The sequence below is a fragment of the Podarcis cretensis genome (assembly GCF_951804945.1).
Source record: "Podarcis cretensis genome assembly, chromosome: 2".
Lineage (NCBI taxonomy): Eukaryota > Metazoa > Chordata > Lepidosauria > Squamata > Lacertidae > Podarcis > Podarcis cretensis.
The window spans coordinates 108,268,697-108,287,195 of NC_137171.1; the positions used below are offsets into that span (position 1 = coordinate 108,268,697).

At 48.0% G+C, this 18,499-nt stretch overlaps 2 protein-coding genes across 3 annotated transcripts; both read left to right on the forward strand.

Moving 5' to 3' along the window:
• The first annotated feature begins 158 nt into the window (after window positions 1-158).
• On the forward strand, window positions 159-3,992 carry TMA7 (translation machinery associated 7 homolog). Its single transcript, XM_079964211.1, has 4 exons — window positions 159-314; window positions 1,603-1,658; window positions 2,017-2,104; window positions 3,802-3,992. Exons 1-4 carry the CDS (start codon window positions 299-301, stop codon window positions 3,834-3,836), a joined length of 195 nt encoding a protein of 64 aa, XP_079820337.1. The 5' UTR covers window positions 159-298; the 3' UTR covers window positions 3,837-3,992.
• A 4,738-nt stretch (window positions 3,993-8,730) lies between these two features.
• On the forward strand, window positions 8,731-16,538 carry LOC307208916 (uncharacterized protein). 2 transcript variants are annotated; one of them, XM_079963957.1, is made up of 2 exons: window positions 8,731-9,208; window positions 11,630-16,538. In XM_079963957.1, the coding sequence occupies exon 2, from the start codon at window positions 11,709-11,711 to the stop codon at window positions 12,663-12,665; it is 957 nt and encodes a 318-aa protein (XP_079820083.1). In that variant the 5' UTR covers window positions 8,731-9,208; window positions 11,630-11,708; the 3' UTR covers window positions 12,666-16,538. The 2 variants fall into 2 exon arrangements, with proteins under 2 accessions (XP_079820083.1, XP_079820082.1); XM_079963956.1 differs by having other exon boundaries at window positions 8,732-9,375.
• Window positions 16,539-18,499: the final 1,961 nt, after the last annotated feature.

Below are 18,499 nucleotides of genomic sequence, written 5' to 3' on the forward strand. Positions count from 1 at the left end.
CTCTCACTATATCCTTCTACACGTCGCTCTAACCCTTTCCCCCTATATCTCTATGGTCTCGCTAGCATTCTGGGCGTCGCTCTAGCCCTTTCCCCGTCTATCTCCATGGTCTCTCTAGCCCTTTCCGCTTCTATGGCAGAAGTGGTGTTTCCGGGCCGGGCGGAAGTGATTCCCTGCGTCATACCTGCGACTGATTGGTGCTGCCCCTTTTCCTTTCCTCCCCGGCGTCAGGGCCTTCGGGTGTCGGAGCGAGCGGAGGATCGGGGAGAAGCGAGCCAGCAAGCGAGGAGGAATCATCATGTCGGGACGCGACGGTAATGAATCTCGGTGAAGGGGCAGTGATGGCGGGAAGGCAGCGGGCGGCAGCGGGCGGAAGGGGCGCCTCCAAGGTTGTGGGGCTAAGCGGGGAAAAGGTCTCGCTGGGAGGGACCGCGGCTTCGGGTCCCACTGCCAGCTGCGCGCCTTCTTCAACAACCCGGCCTTAAATAACAGCAGCCACTTCTCCTGGGAGCAGAGGGACCCACACGGCAAGGGGATGGTGTTGGGGGACCGCTAATCGGGCCCAAGCTGCCTTGGTCACTGAAAAGCCAATAAATGCCATAGACAGAGGAGATTTCCCACCATCACTCGTTTATTCAGCTGAGTAAAACAGAGCAGAAGGTCCGTATAGTTAAATCCATGGTTTTCCCAGTAGTGATGTATGGAAGTGAGAGCTGGACCATAAAGAAGGCTGATCGCCAGAGAATTGATGCTTTTGAATTATGGTGCTGGAGGAGACTCTTGAGAGTCCCATGGACTGCAAGAAGATCAAACCTCTCCATTCTGAAGGAAATCAGCCCTGAGTGCTCACTGGAAGGACAGATCCTGAAGCTGAGGCTCCAGTACTTTGGCCACCTCATGAGAAGAGAAGACTCCCTGGAAAAGAGCCTGATGTTGAGAAAGATGGAGGGCACAAGGAGAAGGGGACGACAGAGGACGATCTCAAAGCTACCAGCATGAGTTTGACCAAACTGTGGGGGGCAGTGGAAGACAGGAGTGCCTGGCATGCTGTGTTCCCTGGGGTCACGAAGAGTCGGACACGACTAAACGACTAAACAACAACAACAAAACAGATCGGAGGAGCCACACTCACCAGTGTGATGGTGAAGCCCCCCCCCCCAACAGCCTTTGTTCATACTTTTTATAGGCATGCCCCTCCCTTTTCCCCTTTCGAGGTTCCTTGTGCTGATCGAAACAGGACATACTGCCTGGAGATCTTGAAGGGGAGAGTTGCCCGGCAGAGGGAGATTTTCCTGAAAATCACCTAGCAAGGTTATCAGGTCTTGACATATTTGTGGTTCACCATCCTAAATTCTAAGGCAGGCAGTTTTTTACAGGCCTCTGTGGCTTTTCCTGAGACCCCACAATGGCATCTGCAATATCCAAAACACTAATATTCAAAACCCCAGGGCCCCCCACGCCAAAAGCAAAGAACAGTGGGAGCATGGCATAGGTTATGAAACGGGTTGATTTCTTAAGACGCCATAAGACTCTCTCCTAATTGCCCGTCATTGCCCCGCAGTCTTACTCTGATCACCTCTCTCTCTCCCCCTTCCCCCGCAGGTGGCAAGAAGAAACCTTTGAAACAGCCCAAGAAGCAAGCAAAGGAAATGGATGAGGTAAGAAACATGTAAGGGGGTGTAGAGTGAAGGAGGGGTGGTGGTACTGTGGAGAAACTGTGATTTGGGAATACGGGTTAGAGGAGATTGTTGGTGAGGCATCACCTTACGACGAGTATTGTGGGCTCCACACAACTGCTCTTCCAATCCGTAATAGCATTATCCGTGGTCACTCCAGAATGAGCAGGCTAGGCTACTGTGTGTTTTGTGCCAACAGCTGCTTTTTGAAAGGAGTGCCCTCCTCCCCTTTTGGAAGGAAAGAAGGCAGAGTTCATTTTGACATTGTTCAGTTGTCATAGTGGATTTATAATTCTGGTTCGTTGCTGTTTCATGCTGTTACTAACAAATGTCCCAACAGGAAGACAAAGCGTTCAAGCAAAAACAGAAGGAAGAGCAGAAGAAACTTGAAGAGTTGAAGGCAAAAGCAGCTGGCAAGGGCCCACTTAGTAAGTGGCTTTCTCTAAAACTGTATGCAAATGAAGAATTATCTTGAGCGATCTGACTGCTGGGCAGACATAGACACTGGGAGGAGCTCAAGGTTACGGTAATAGGGCTAACGTGCCAAGTCTAACAGATCTAACATGGTAGGTTGTTCACTGCTTTTAGAAACTTGTGCTTACACTTGCCTGTTTCCTATTTAATTTTATTCTCTTCCGTGCCCTCCTCCCCAAAATGCCTGAAGGCGCCGTTGATAGTAAATAGCAAAACATGTCGCTTGCCTCATAACTCGAGTCTTGGGTATTTCAATTAACAATGGGTTTCATCCAATGCTAGTCCTACTTAGAGTAGAACCATTGAAATTAATGGACACAACTAATTCAAATCCAATTTCAATAGGTCTGTGCTGATTAGGACTAGCATTGGATTCAGCCAGGATTAGACAAATTCATGGAGGTAAATGGTTGCTGGCAATGTTGGCTATATTTGTCTCCATTACCGGAAGCAGGAATGCTTCTGAATACCACTTGCTGGAAACTGCAGGCTGGGAGAGTGCTGTTGAGCTCAGGTCCTGCTTTGTGGGCTTCGAGAGGCAACTGGTTGGCTACTGTGAAGCCAGGATGCTGTGCTAGATAGACCATTGGCCTCATCCAGCTGGCTGCTCTCATGTTCTTAATGTACTTTTTGTGGCAGTGTTCAAACAGAAGAACAAGACCACATGCATATACAATATGTCTCGCTGCCATTCACCACCTTGTGGTTAATAGTTTGTATCATGCTGATGCTGAATAAATGTGTGGATTTATCGTAGCCTTGGTTAAACCCAGCTGCTGCTCCCACCCCCACCATAGAATACCTTTCCCTTCGCAATAACTATGCTATTAGCCATCGCTATCGCGTAATTTAAACACAGTGTTAAAGACAGTTTAAAATAAACTGCAGATGCTGGAGCATTAATTGAAACACACTCGGTGACCCATCCCAGCAGATGGAGGCAGGCCACTGAACTGTCCAGAGAGACATCAAGGGCTACCCAATATACTGTGTGTTAGTGTAGTCTATTATTGTTATTGTTATTAACATTATTGCTATTTGTTTAATTTATATACTGCCCTATACCTGGAGGTCTCAGGGCGGTTCACAGAACAAAAGCAAAATATAAAACCACAAAATATATAATCAAAATAAAAAAACAACAACTCAATACCCCCCCCCCCAATCCACATTTTAAAAGGGCACTGGATGTCAATCAAATCAACCAACGGCCTGGTTAAAAAGGGAACTTCCCTGGGAGAGGATTCCACAGATGGGGAGCCACTGCAGAGAAGGCCCGTTCTCAGGTTGCCCCCTCCGGACCTCTCGAGGTCTAGCCTTCTGGTTCCAAGACATGAAGAGTAGTTGGCAAGTCCTGGTTAGATAGATAGGGCTTCAGTTAAATGTAAATGAGACAAGTGCCTTGCAGAGCTCCTAGAATCTCTTCTGGGAGTTCATGCATACTGGACAGCTACCTGATTTTTCAGAGTTTAGACTGCCTTATGACAATTTATTTCTATGTATATGCACTGGATGAGGAGAAAAGCAATTTACGGTATCCAATGTGGCCCTTAGTAAGTCTAGGATGAGAGATGGACTTCTGGATTTTGCTTCTAGTACCACATGTTAACTCTCTTTCCTAAGCCTGATAGTAATGTATTTCCTTTTGCAGCCGGAGGTGGAATTAAGAAATCTGGTAAAAAGTAGCAGATTTGATGCGGCTACATGGCAAGTAAAGCATTCACTCTCACTGGATGCTTGGCACTAGGATGGATTTCCAGGCTGATGTTGTGGGAAACATTAATTTGAGCACCTTTGTACATTTCGTTCAAACAAAATAAATGGCGCTTTTTTTGTTTGTTTTGTTAATGTCCGCTGAGTTTCTTTATTTGTGTCCTTTGGTTCCTGTGGTGGGTGACCAGGAGATAAGGCAGAAGTCCTCCAGATATTAATGGACTACGGCTCTCATCATTCTGCTTCAGAGACTGCAGAGTATTTATATTGAGCAGCAGAATAAAGAGATATTTAATGAAGGGGCATGCAAAACAGAAAAAGAGAGGATCTATTAAGGTCCTTAACTGTTTGTTAGAAGTGAGTGAGCTTGCACAAGTCTGGCTGGCTTCTCTGATAACGTAAGAACATAGGAAGTTGTGTTATAGTCATTGAGACCACTGGCCCATCTACAGTGGTGCCCCGCAAGACGAACGCCTCGCAAGACGGAAAACCCGCTAGACGAAAGGGTTTTCCGTTTTGGAGGTGCTTTGCAAAATGAATTTCCTATGGGCTTGCTTCACAAGACGAAAATGTCTTGCGAGTTCCTGCGGGTTTTTTTCCCTCCCCCCCCCTTTTTCTAAGCCGCTAAGCCGCTTATCAGCTTATCCGCTAAGCCGCTTATCAGCTGATCCGCTAAGCCGCTAATGGGCTTGCTTCGCATGACGAAGAGACTCGCGGAACGGATTCTTTTCGTCTTGCGAGGCACCACTGTACTTCATTACCGTTGTCCCTGACTGACGCTGAGCTATGGCCCTTCATATCAAGCGAAGCCCCAGCTCTCTAAAGTCTCTGTGAAGATGACCAAGCGCAGGAGAACCAAAGCTGCAGGCTTCACATCCAGCTCCGCAGGCTGCCTGAAAAAGAAAAACTTGGTGATACCGTGGATGTCTTCATCCAGTGAATTTCAGAGAGAAGTCTCTGTCATGGATCAGTGCATACTGGGCAGGACCACCGCCTCCCCCTACCATTTAGAGCAGGCATGGCCAAACTTGGCCCTCTAGCTGTTTTGGGGTTACAATTCCCATCATCCCTGACCACTGGTCCTGTTAGCCAGGGATGGTGGGAGTTGTAGTCCCAAAACAGCTGGAGGGCCAAGTTTGGCCATCACAGATATCGAGGGTCTGAAATGGTTGATATTAGAGGAGACACTATTTCAGGTCCTCTTCTTTGGTGATCACTTGTAGCTGAGTAAGATTGTCTTCCATGAACACAGTCTTGACAGTGAGTCCATAAAGTGACTCTGGTGGCGAATTCTGGATCCACACATCCTTCTACACAGGACTTGGGATACCGGGCGGGAATTGATCACGGTGAGGGTTTGCCAAACGTGCCTTCTTCTTAACACATTTCTCCCTTTCATCCTGAGTTCGAGCGTACTATTTCAAGTACTTGAGTCCAAAACCCTTCAGAGTTTTCTCCACTAGTGCTAGCACCTTGAATTGTGCCTCATAGCTCACTGGCCCCATAATATTGATGGATTCCCTCCATCCCAGCCTGTAGGTCGTATTTCGTTGGTCCCAGCAAATCCCTCCAGGCTGTGAGAGGGCATAACCATCCCATATCTGTTCAGCGTGACCCTGCTGCATGCCTTTTGTTTGACCTCTGCGTCTTTCCCATCAATGGAGAAGACTACATCAAAGGGCATTTCAGTGGTACAGGCGGTGCTAATTTTCCTAGGGAAATGTCTGCAAGTGGTCTTGATGCTTCTGGCCTGGCCAGAAATCCATGCAAACCTCCATAGGGGAGGGCTCAGCCAGGCTAGATGCTCTTTGCCCTTCATCCTATTGTATCTGCATTTGTTATGATGAATATGCTGTATCTTAGAAAAACAGGACATAACGGCAACCCTACCAGCATAGGTGTAGGCAGTGGTGTAGCTACCTGCTCTGGCACCCAGAGTGGCAATCCGCCCACAGGGGCAGGGCGATCTGCCACAGCAAGCCACCCACGGAGTCCGCCTGGCAGACACAAGCCCCACGCTGCCATCCCAGGAGAGACATGGCTCAGACACACTTCAGGCCAGGCCCCACAGTAAATGCCGCCCTCCGCAGTGTGCCATTTTGTCACCCCCCCTCAGGGATGACACCCGGGGTGGACTCCCCCTTCCTATGCCTCTCGGCGTAGCCAGGATTTTTGTTAGGGGGCAGGCTTTTTTGGGGGGGAAGCAGAACCTCAAAATTTGTATTGATTTTGATTGATTGGCTATGTCCATGCCTAACAAAAGCAGCACCCACAAGCTAGAGGGAAGCGCAAGTTCCAGGCTCAGGGAGAGGGAGGGGCGGGACTGTGGATTCGAGGGGGAGGAACGGCAGCGTTGGCGGAGCACGAGAATGGAACGAATTGGGGGGCGCTGGGCAGGTTCCCCCATTCACACACACCCCCCCCCCCCGGTCAATGCATCTCTGCGCTGTGTGAGCCAAAATAACAGACACGTTGCCTTGGCAGAATGGCAGACGAAAGTGATAGACTATATGGAACTGGCGGAAATGACTGGCAGAATCCGTGACCAGGGAGAAGAGTTGGTGGAAGAAGATTGGAAGAAATTTAAAGACTATCTGCAGAAACATTGTAAAGTTAATGAATGTTAAAATGATGTTGGATCGAAATGAAACGGCTTTAGCAACAAGGCTAAAAAGAGTATGTAAAAAATGGATTGATAATCAGATGAAAATATGAAGCTATAATATGTTAAGATATAGAATTAAGATAAAAACAAAGAGGGAAAGGATTTGCTGAATTAACCATGTGAACTGGAATACCAAAAAGGGAGGTGTGAGGAGGTCAGGAAACAAGTAAACAAAATATAAGATATGAAAAGATTGATTTTTTTCTCTTTTTTTCTAAGTGGTTCTTTTTATTTTCCAGGTATTGTGTATTTTTGTTCGTATTTTTGTATTTGTAATTTTTTTCTTTTTATTCTGTAATTACTTTCTTTTCTCTGTTTGTAAAACTCCAATAAATATTTTTGGGGAAAAAAACAAAAAACAAAATAACAGACACGTTGTAACACCCAGGAGACTATAGGGGGAGGACTCTGCAGGGGGTTGGACTAGATGACTCGGGGGGTCCCTTCCAATCTATCCTTCTTCGATTCTGATCTTTATTATTCCAAGGGGGAGGCAGTCAGTTTCTAGATGAAGTTCATCAAGAATAGTACAGTGGGTTAAAGCCTCAGCGCCTAGGACTTGCCGATCGAAAGGTCGGCGGTTCGAATCCCTGCGGCAGGGTGCGCTCCCGCTGCTCGGTCCCAGCGCCTGCCAACCTAGCAGTTCGAAAGCACCTCCGGGTGCAAGTAGATAAATAGGGACCGCTTACCAGCGGGAAGGTAAACGGCGTTTCCGTGTGCGGCTCTGGCTTGCCAGAGCAGCGATGTCACGCTGGCCACGTGACCCGGAAGTGTCTCCGGACAGCGCTGGCCCCTGGCCTCTTAAGTGAGATGGGCGCACAACCCCAGAGTCTGTCAAGACTGGCCCGTACGGGCAGGGGTACCTTTACCTTTACCTACCTCGGGTTACATACGCTTCAGGTTACAGACTCCGCTAACCCAGAAATAGTACCTCGGGTTAAGAACTTTGCTTCAGGATGAGAACAGGAATTGTGCTGTGGCGGCGGCAGGAGGCCCCGTTAGCTAAAGTGGTGCTTCAGGTTAAGAACAGTTTCAGGTTAAGAACGGACCTCTGGAACGAATTAAGTACTTAACCTGAGGTACCACTGTACTCTTTTCCCACCCCCCCCCCGTAACATTAAACCTCAAGATAACATTCATTAATTTGTGGCCTCGTTATTTGCCTCCTTTTTTCTGTTCTTCCTTGCTCCGCCAGTACTGGGTAAGATTTGTGTGCGACTGATTTGCATGCTGCGTTTTCAGTTGGGTGAGCAGAGGCAGGAGTGCTCTCATATGTGCTGTTCTTGCTAAAAACGCACAGTCCAAATTGAGCCAGAGATGGCTGCAGTGGGTGGATGAGGTTATATTTGGAGCAATGCAATTCCCCTTTGCCCTTCCGGCTGCCTTTAAGAGGGGATTAGATTCTATTGATGCCACCCTATTTCGCTTTAGCTCAGCATTTTAAGAAAAGCCTTCAGCAGAGGTGAAGGGAAAAACTTTGGAAATCTGGTTATTCCAAATTATTCTACTTTTTGTTTTTACTGCCCCCCCCAAACTTGCTGCTTCAAAGGCTGCAAAGTTTCTCAGCTATGTTTTTTGTGATCTGTCTTTTGTAAAGTACTGTTTTGTTTTCCAGAATATGGTTGTATTCTCAGGCGCAAGCGTTTGAAAGCAGGGATTTCAAAACATTTATGTTTTCGGTTCTGATACCAACATTTACTACTATAAATTAGTAGAAATTTAGAAAACATCTGAAGGGAAGTTCAGGGAAGTTTTTAATGTGTGACATTTTGATGTATTTTTAATCTTTGTTGGAAGCCGCCCAGAGTGGCTGGGGAAACCCAGTCAGATGGGCGGGGTACAAATAAATTATTATTGTTATTATTATTATTTTTTATTAATGAACAATAAATATTTTTTTAAAAAATGTTTTGTCAAAAGTGAGAAAGGACAAAGGGACAGGATATCCTCCGTTTCTCCAGCATGGTGAAGACAGAGTACACAAGAGCATAGTGGAAGACGTGAATTGGGAGACTGTGAACGTATGTCATGGGAAGAGAATTTTCTGTCATTTTCTTCGAAGGCCAGACTCTCATGAGATTCTGGGCTGAGTGACAGCTCCTGCTTTTTCCTCCAGCCGGGAGCCCGTACCCTCCAACATTTCTCCGATGAAAATAGGGACGCCCAGAGGAAAAGTGGGACGTTCCAGAATCAAATCAGAAAGCAGGATGGCTTCTGTAAATCCGGGACTGTCCCTGGAAAACAGGGACACTTGGAGGGTCTGCAAAACGTTTCCCTTGAGCATGCCAAGAGCGCCATTCCCGCGCCCGCATGCCTTAGGCGCCCTCTCTTCTGGGATTAGCAAAGCCCGAGCTCCAGGTCTTTAATTTTAGAAATTAAACCCGGAACGGGCGGAGTGGAGGTGGTGGAGGAAGCGGAGGCGGTGGCGGTGGCGGCCCGACGGGGACGCACAGACGGGCGGAGGTGGCTGCTTGCTCTGCGGCCGCCAGAGGGCTCTTGCGGCGGCTGCTCGGCTCTCCTCGTCGGCTCAGGCCTGGGTTGCGCTTCCTAGGTCAGGGTCTGCAGCTGCTTCCTCCATTGCGAGCCCGGAGAAGTCGGTGCGCCTTTTGGAGAGGGAAGGCGCCGTTTGCGCACGCCGCGCTCCGGTGAAGCCACCCGGGGACCCCCAGAGCCGCGCCTGGTGGGCGCTGGGGGGTGACCCCCACCCGTGCGGTGGAGGCAAGCCGGGGAGCCTCCCTCCGAGGGGGCTCCCGCGCGTGTGACCCCCGAAGGCGACGCGGTTTGTTGCTGCCACTCCGGACCCCCTTTGACTTGGGCACCCAAGGAGGGAGAATCGCCCACTGGCAGGTTAGCGGCCACGGCAGTGGGTGAGCGGGTGGGTTAAAAAGGGGTGTCAGCGGGCGGGGGGGGGGGGAGAAGGAAGGGGGACAAACGCCGGAGTCGATGCAGCGAGGGGGGCGGCTAGCTTGGAAAGCGGAGTCCACTCCGAAGTCAAGTCTCCGTCCGAGGGCCTCGCGCCCAGGTAACGCTTGCTTTCAACATCGCAGTGCGATTTTGTGCACGCCGTCTGTTAAAAAGAAGAGACTCGACGGCCCGATCAGCGTGCTTGAGCGCGATTCTCTGCTTGTCTGTACAGGCTTGGCAAATGTGGCGCAGATAAGCCTAGTTGGCCCCTTGGGACACATGCTGTCGAGATGGTTTCATAGAATTGTGGAGTTGGAAGGGACCCCGACGGTCATTTAATGCAACCCCTTGCCATCCAGGAAACTCAGCTAAAGCATCCACGACAGCTGGCTATCCAACCTCTGCTTAAAATCCTCCAGGGAAGGAGAGGGAGGGAGACGGCTCCACTGTCGTGCCAGAAAGTTCTTTCTGATGTTTAGTCGGGATCCTAGTACTTGAAGAAGCAGCTTTCCCTATACCAGCCTCCAGGGTTGGTCTTCTAGTCCCATTATGGGAAGGAGATGCCTCAGGTGGTCTTCCCTGGAGGAGTGCCCCCCTCCATTTATTGAAGGCCTGCCCCTCTCAGGTACGTTTGGGCTGATTTTGCATTTTGGTCCCGCCTGAAAACATTACCACTTCACCCGTGTTCAGTAAGGAAGCTTACTGAAACAATAAGCTGAATTGTTAAGTTGTGATACTGCCTGCAGGTTTCTTCCAAGGCGGTTTTGGCATCGTGAGTGGCGCGTTTGTGTCAGTTCTGATATTTCCGCCTGCTCTCATTGTTTCGTGAATTGTATTGTTTGGTGGTTTTCTACGCAACTCACCCCCTGGGATTGTTACTGGATGAAAGGAAGGATAGAAAAATTGGGAAATGGATCTGGAGCCGTGTTCAGGCATTATACTCACGGGTAGGTACAGAATAACCCCCTTGCTGTGGACGCTGTGCACATCAAGGAGTCCCACCTTCTGGTATTTGAAGTATGCAAACATTTGCATGTGCCAAAGCCCTGCAGATGTTGCGCTTTGTGCATGGATGCTGGGGAGAGAGGGGTTAATCACCATGCATGGTGTCAGAACTATGGCTACTCAGGGTAACTCCTGCACCTTGCTTGTGTTGTTGACTTATTTGTGAGCATAACTCCTGGAATAGGACTAGGGAGTAGTAGTTACTCTGGCTTAGTTAACCTGGAATAGAAAAGTGTCGTGCATCTGGCTTCATATGAGTGAACTCGTGTATGCATTTCATGCTGCAAGTCTGAGTATGTTTAGTTTTATTATTGGAGCATTTATTTTTCCGCCACTTGAATGTAATAAAACTTCAACATGGTTTGCAGAAAGAACAAAACAATAAGCTAAAAACATGTGTCTTTTACTTGGAAATGAAGTTGTGTATACACACACACACACATGCTACCTGTAAGGAATATTCTTTCCCTCAGTGAATTCTGGGTGTGGTAGTTTACCCCTCGCAGAGTTACGATGCTCAGTGACCCTTAACAAACTACAGTGCCCAGAATTCATTGGCAGGGGAAATGTCATTTGTAATTTAACTATCCTGAGATCTTTCAAGTGAAGGGCAGTATATAAATTTAATTAATAATAATAATAATAATAATAATAATAATAATAATATATTTATACCTCGCCCATCTGGCAGAGTTTCCCCAGCCACTCTGGGCAGCTTCCAATTGAGTGTTAAAAACAATACAGCATTAAATATTAAAAACTTCTCTAAACAGAGCTGCCTTCAGATGTCTTTTAAAGATAAGATAGCCGCTTATTTCCTTCACATCTGAAGGAAGGGTGTTCCACAGGGTGGGCGCCACTACCGAGAAGGCCCTCTGCCTGATTCCCTGTAACCTGGCTTCTTGCAGCGAGGGAACCACCAGAAGGCCCTCGACGCTGGAACTCAGTGTCCGGGCTGAACGATGGGGGTGGAGACGCTCCTTCAGGTATACAGGGCCGAGGCCATTTAGGGAAAACCCACCTGATTTGACTCTTCCTGCATTGCAAAGGCGTGGGATCACATCTCGGTGGAGCAGCTCCCATACTGATCTGGGCATGAGTAGAGAAGGTCTCCAAATCTGTGTCAATATGCATAACATGAGCATTCAACGTAAGTGACTCTGACTGATCTTTTATTATGATGCTTCTGCAGGTATAGGGAGCCACACAGTGAAGGATACAGTGCCATGGAAGGCGGTTTGCAAAGCCCATTCCTCTGAAAGGCTCGCAAGATGCTGACCCCCAATCCCGAGTGCAGCCAGCCCCGCGAGAGCAACAGCAAGACTAGAGGAGGGGAAGAGGCGATGCCTCGCGGCCGGCCCGCCGCGAAAGCCGTCCAAGGCATCCGCAAACGCAAGGACTTTGTGGTGTGCCAGCAGGGCGCTCCGGCGGAGGAGAAGCCCAACATCTGCATCGAGTGCGGGAAGACCTTCAGCCAGAACTCGAGCCTGGTCAACCACCGGCGCACGCACTCCGACGAGAAGCCGTACAAATGCCCCGACTGCGGGAAAAGCTTTGGGGTGAGCTCCAGCCTCAACCGGCACCAGCGGATCCACACGGGCGAGAAGCCCTACAAGTGCGGCGAGTGCGGCAAGCAGTTCAACGACAAGTCCAACCTGACACAGCACCAGCGCATCCACACGGGCGAGAAGCCCTACAAATGCATCGACTGCGGCAAGAGCTTCAGCCGCAGCTCCCACAAGAAGCACCACCTGCGCCACCCGCCGGGGAAGAAGCTGGGCAAGGGGGGCGCTGCCGCCCAGGCGGATGGGGCCTGCGCGGCCAGCGCCAAGCCCAAGCCCAGGAGGAAGGTGGAGGTGCTGAACACCTGCACCGAGTGCTGGCAGAGCTTCAGCCAGAACGCCGACCTCATCAAGCACATGCGCATCCACACCGGCGAGAAGCCCTACCAGTGCAGCGTCTGCGAGAAGAGCTTCAGCGTCAGCTCCAACCTCTTCCGGCACCAGCGGATCCACACGGGCGAGAAGCCCTACGTGTGCTCCAGCTGCGGGAAGAGGTTCACCGACAAGTCGACCTTGGTCCAGCACCAGAGGATCCACACCGGGGAGAAACCGTACGCTTGCCGGTTTTGCGGCAAGAGCTTCAGCCACAGCTCCCACCACAAGAGACACGAGAAGATCCACAAGGCGGACTACCCCATACTGGCCTACTCGGCTCCACTGAGCTAGCAGGTTGCCAGAGGGCAGAGCTTTCCAAACCGCACGTTAAGTGTGCCGGCCGCGGTGCGCATGCGTGTCGCCGCGAGCGCTCCTCCCGGGGATGGAAATCAGGTCCGTTTAACTTCTGCTTTGCTAGTGGAACTGAATTGCCGTGTTGCGAAATGACGCCTGTCTGCAAAGCGTGTCACCGACGTGGAAAGTTTGGAAAGCTCTGTCGTAGGAGGGGGAAAAGGGGCTTCTCTGCTGGGGAGTTTTTTTTAGAAGCACACAAGCCCCTTTGGAAGCTAGCGGGTGAAAAAGCCTGGTGGGGTGGGAACGGGACGGAAGGGGAGGGGAGCCCGCTGGGCATCTCACCAACTGACAGCTTACCAGCACATCAGCTGGTGATTTTTGGATCAATTCCGCTTCTTGAGATCTAGATACAGTGGTACCTCAGGTTACATCCGCTTCAGGTTACAGACACTTCAGGTTACAGACTCCGCTAACCCAGAAATAGTACCTCGGGTTAAGAACTTTGCTTCAGGATGAGAACAGAAATTGTGCTCCGGCGGCACGGCCGCAGCAAGAGGCCCCATTAGCTAAAGTGGTGCTTCAGGTTAAGAACAGTTTCAGGTTAAGAACGGACCTCCAGAACAAATTAAGTTCTTAACCCGAGGTACCAGTGTACGTCTAGCCTTCCATCTCAAAGGGGACATTTATGGGCTAAATGGCAAAAGCGTATGGCAATTATTTTTCTCGATGGCTCTGCTCCAGACTGCGGGTGTGAGTGGCGTTGCATATTTTAAAGACCTCCCCATTGATCAAACGCCTTGCTCATTTTTTATTATTAAAAAAAGCATATTAGGAACACAAGGTGAGGTTGCTGGATCAGGCCAATGGCCCATCTAGTTCAGCGTCCTGTTCTCACTGTGGTCCGCCAGATGTCTGTGAGCAAACAGGACTTGAGATTAACAGCCACTCTCCAAACCTGGGTTCCCCAGCAGTTATTATTCAGAGGCACAATGCCCCTCTGAGAGTGGAGGTGGAGCCTGGGCATTTTGGCTAGTAGCCAAAGAGTATCAGCGACAACCTTTTCCTCTGGTGTGCTCGTTTTTCTGCAAACGGAAGGGTTTCAAAGGAATGCGGGAGGATATGCAAAAATGTGACAAACCCCCACCACCTGCAATCTGAAGTGGTCCAGTCTGTTTGGAGTGAGTTTGCCAGACATAGGATCAACTCTTGGTCTCAGCGCAGAGTCTCCCAACGTTTTCCTCCAGAACCGGTTCTGGCGGTGAAACAGCCTCACTTAAAAAACAGAGCTCTTACAGTGAGCATCTCCTGAAGCCTTTGCTGCTTTTGGCTAAGCTCAAAAGCTCCCTGCTCTGTACATTAAAAAGAACAGCTCTTCTTAGAGTGACACAGAGACTGTGATTCTGCTTTTCAGACTTTGAAATGGCTGCGCCCGTTTTTTCTTGCCATTTTGTGTAGTTTTCAAAGTAGGGAGGGGGCCCTTTGATCCCACCAGTCCAAGACTTACGCACCTGATGAGGAGGACAGAAACCGTACTCTGAAAAGGCAAGGTTTTGATCTACCTGTTCTTTGGAGAATATCATTAGTTATATCAGGACATTGTGTGCTCTGCATTACCTTTCTGTAAGTCATATTTTATAAATGTTTGTCATTCAAAGGCTATCAGGTGTGTTGAAGCTGACCCTTTTGCTCTCCACAGAATATAGCGCTGCGGTGTCCGGGTTAGCAGTATCTTGTCTCCTGGTTCCCATTGGTGTCCTTTCCATCAATATTCTCCATACCTCAGTTATTTCGCCACCCCCTTTCTTCAAAAGCATAGTTGGATAGTTTTTCCAGCTCCAGTGAACATGCCAGCAGGGTATAATAGGGCTGGAGGAACTTTGTCTCTCTGCGTATTTAATTTGCATGCAATTAACACAATGTGCATAAAAACAACAAGCAGAGGATGCTCGTTAATAGGTTTAGCTGGATGTTGCACTTCTTTCCTTGTGCTGCCGATTAAGTTTCTGGCGTTGGGCCTCCGAGATTCTTTGCAGACAATCAGTAGTTAACGGCGGTCTCAGTTTTTACATTGCCACTTGGTTTAGCGTTAGGTTTATTAAATTTTACGTACTGTGGCCCTCTTACAAAAAGTCCCAAAGTGATTTACAACCGAGTAAAAAGTGCCGCCATAAAATCACACGATAAATGTAATTAGAAGCAGATTTAACAATAGAGCATCGTGATATCATCAGCTTGGCCCAAACGTCTGGGAAAACAAAAATGCTCTTACCTGCTGCTGAAACGATGGCAAGGTTGGCACCGAGAGGGCCCGTTCTCTCATCGCCACCCTCTGGACCTCCCTTGGAAATGATGTACAGAATGACCTCAGATTCTGATCTCAGGGTTTGGGCATGTTCATATAAGGAAGGAGGTCCTTTAGATATAGGGGACATGAGCTTTAGAGGTCAAAACCAGCGTTTTGAACTGAGCCTGGAAACAGTGAGCCTTGATGAAAAGTGAAAATAGGAAAAATGCACGGCGGATTATTTCCCCTGTTTTAGCTGGCTGAAGCTGCAGGAGCCATGGATGGGACACCCAGTATTGTTGGACTCAGACTCCCATCAGTCCCAGCCAACATGGCCAAGTGTCAGGGGTGATGGGAGGTGACGCCCAGCAACACCTGGGGAGCCACATCTTCCTTATCCCTGCTGGAAGTATTGCAGCAAGGAGAATTCTTGCAAGCAAAACCCCTACGCTCCATCTGCAGCCGTGCTTTGCAATTCAGCATCTCCAAAGGACAAGTGGCCAGTAAGTAATGTTGTCTATAGTCTTTAAACTTGAAGATTTGTTTTTTTTTTTTAAAAAGCTATTCTACTGCCCTGTCTACAAATCTTTGTTTCTTAAGACTTGTATTCCACCTTGTGTTTTAAGGTACTGGAGTATAGATACTTGGGTGCAAACACTGCCATCAAGTACGAGGGCTGTGAACGAACAGTGGGCAGTGTTAGTGGTATACTCATAGGGACCACAAGGTGGCACTGTGGAGGGAGGCTTGACCATTTTTGTGTGGGAAACTACAGTTCTGTCGTTTTCCCTCCTCAATGGAGTTGCCGCTCGTGGTAAACTCTATGGCAGGCATGTATTTATTTGGGTTTGTTCCACCGGGCCTGATCAATGGTTTTCTTTAACCATTTCTCACTCCTCCATAATTAGCCGGTGCTTATATGTTATTCTCAGGCATTCATATAGGAATTTCTATACGAAGAGACCCTTTTGTGGCATAAAATTTCCAATAACTTACCTTTGACCTTTTTTTGGTTCATGCCTTGTGCCCATATGTAGCAACCAAGCAGTTGGCATTCTCCATGTAGCATCAAAAATAAAAAATAAAAAATGGCTTGATGCATTTTGGGTTTTAGACCAGCTGTCAGAAAATCAACGACAAGACCAACACCCCCCTGCCGCCCTTTGGCGTTTTTAAATTTAGCTGTACATTTTAGATTCAGAGACTGCTATGAATCAGCCATTTGACACGATGAAATAATTTCTGTAAAATTATGAAGGAAGTATGAAACTGTTTTTTAAAAAGGAGACCCCTTATTCCCCTCACATAGCTGCAGTTCCCAACACTCCCTAGGAAGGGGGTTTGGCCCATAAACTTCTGGAAATTGTAGCACTGTGAGGGGGATGGGGGGATCTCAGCACCCTGAACAAACTAGCACTCCCAGGAACTTTAGGGGAAACCATGACTGCTGCAAATGGTATGACGCTGGTTTAAATGTATAGTGCAAATGGGCCCTTACTTTCAGTAACCAGCACTATGCGTTGGACAAATTTTCCTCTGAGCTGTTTTCTCCATGAGTATGCTTATTTATTAGAAGGTGAAAACTTTTTTTAAAAAACCACTGTAAAATACATGGAGCTGGTTTATTTTCCAATCTAGCTCAGATTTCTAAGAAACCAAGGTGTGGAGCTTTAGGTTTCATCATAAATCGAATAGGTATTTTAAAAAAATAAACAATCTTTTGGTCCTTGGAGAATGTCCTTGTCATATGTTTTGCGACTTGTTGAACTCCATTCATCTTTCACTCTGGATATTGACAAGCTAGAGTGTGGTCCAGAAGAGGTTGACCAGAATTAGGAGAGAGGTCTGGAGACCAAGTCTTATGATGAAGGGTCAAAAGAGCTGCGAATATGCAGCTTGGAGAAGATTGAGGGGATACCTGATAGTTGTCTTTAAATATCTGAAGGGGGTGGTATATGCAGAAGACTTGTGCCATGTTGTGTTGCCAGAGGACAAGACTGGAACCACTTGAGGGGACAATAGAAAGGAACCCGGCAAAGTGTGTGTATTGCTACTTCCTGATAGGAGACAGGGTGCCAGGAAATCCCAGTTGCAGTTGCTGAAGGAAGTGACTGAATAATGATGTTGACCAAGTCATGAGGCCTAGGCTGGCATACACACCATGGCCTGGATTCAGCTAGCTTGGTGTGCCAGTTGAAGCCAATGCAAGGGCACACGATTAGACAGTGGGTCTTCCCCCCATGCATCTCTGCACCTCCCCCAAATATGCTTTGGGGGGGTCAGAATAACCATTAGACCAGTATGCACGAGGAGATGAGGAGTGCCCGGTCAGACAAGCAGAAATGCTCAGGCGAAAAGATAATGAAAATGTTTAGGGAAGTTTTTAATGACTGATGTTTTCATGTATTTTTAATCTTTTGTTGGAAGCCACCCAGAGTGCCTGGGAAACCCAGCCAGATGAGTGGGGTAGAAATAATAAGTTGTTATTATTATTATTATTGTTATTATTCATATTGAATTCCTCCCCATACACATTCTTGCCTCCAAAGGTTCCTGGGAACGATAGTTTAAGAAAGCTGGGAATTGTAGTTTTGTGAGGGGAAAACTATGGGGATGGTTAAATTCTCCAAGTCTCTAACATGGCTTGCTTGGGACAGAGTGGGGGACAAACCTTCCTTAATCTAACAAACAAGAGTGGATTTTGCCTGGCCCAGGGAAAGCAGAAAGTTTCTGGATAAACCTAGAAATTGTAATTTGCTGTTAAGAGTTTTACACTCAAAACCACATCCAGCTGCTTTTCTCCCCACAGGGGAATGAGAGCGCATGATTTTGAGTGTGTGTATGGGGGGAAGCTATTATGAGTTTGATTTTCAAAACAAGCCTCATGTAAAAGGTACCTGCAACTACATGTCTTGTGAAATTCTCTGCCTGTGAAGAACTCAAAACCTACAGCGGAAGCTGCAGCCCATTGGCACAGTAAACTTGCAGTAAACAGATTCAGTAAACACTTCTTTGTTTTTGGAATCCTCTTGAGGAATAAAAGGGACCGGGGGCCCTGAGGGAAGGCAGTTTTTCAGTGGACAGTTGGTCTGTTCCAATATTGCTCCCCCATTCAAAGTCTCCCAATGTGGCATTCATTCATTTCCCACTTTCTTCACCAGGGTAGGAGAATCTGTGGCCCCTGAAAGTTGTTGGGACTCTAGCTCCCATCATCCCTGACCACTGGGCCATATTTGAGGACCACCAGGTTCCCCATCCCAGATGTTGTATTCAAGGCAACTGGCAGCTATACAAAAGGATAAACAACACAAGGAAAATAAATAAATGGCAAAGTCCTTAAAAATACTAAAATGCACACTGTTCACTGACAAAGCAACCATTCACACCTTTATTGAGATGCTGTTTAGATTTTGAGTGTGCCACTACTGAAAAGGCCCTGTCACAAGTATTCATCCTCCATACATCTGCTGGTACACGTTTCCGCAAGTAACATAAAGTTTGAATTGAAATTGAAATACTTTATTGTCACTTGTACAACTTGTATACA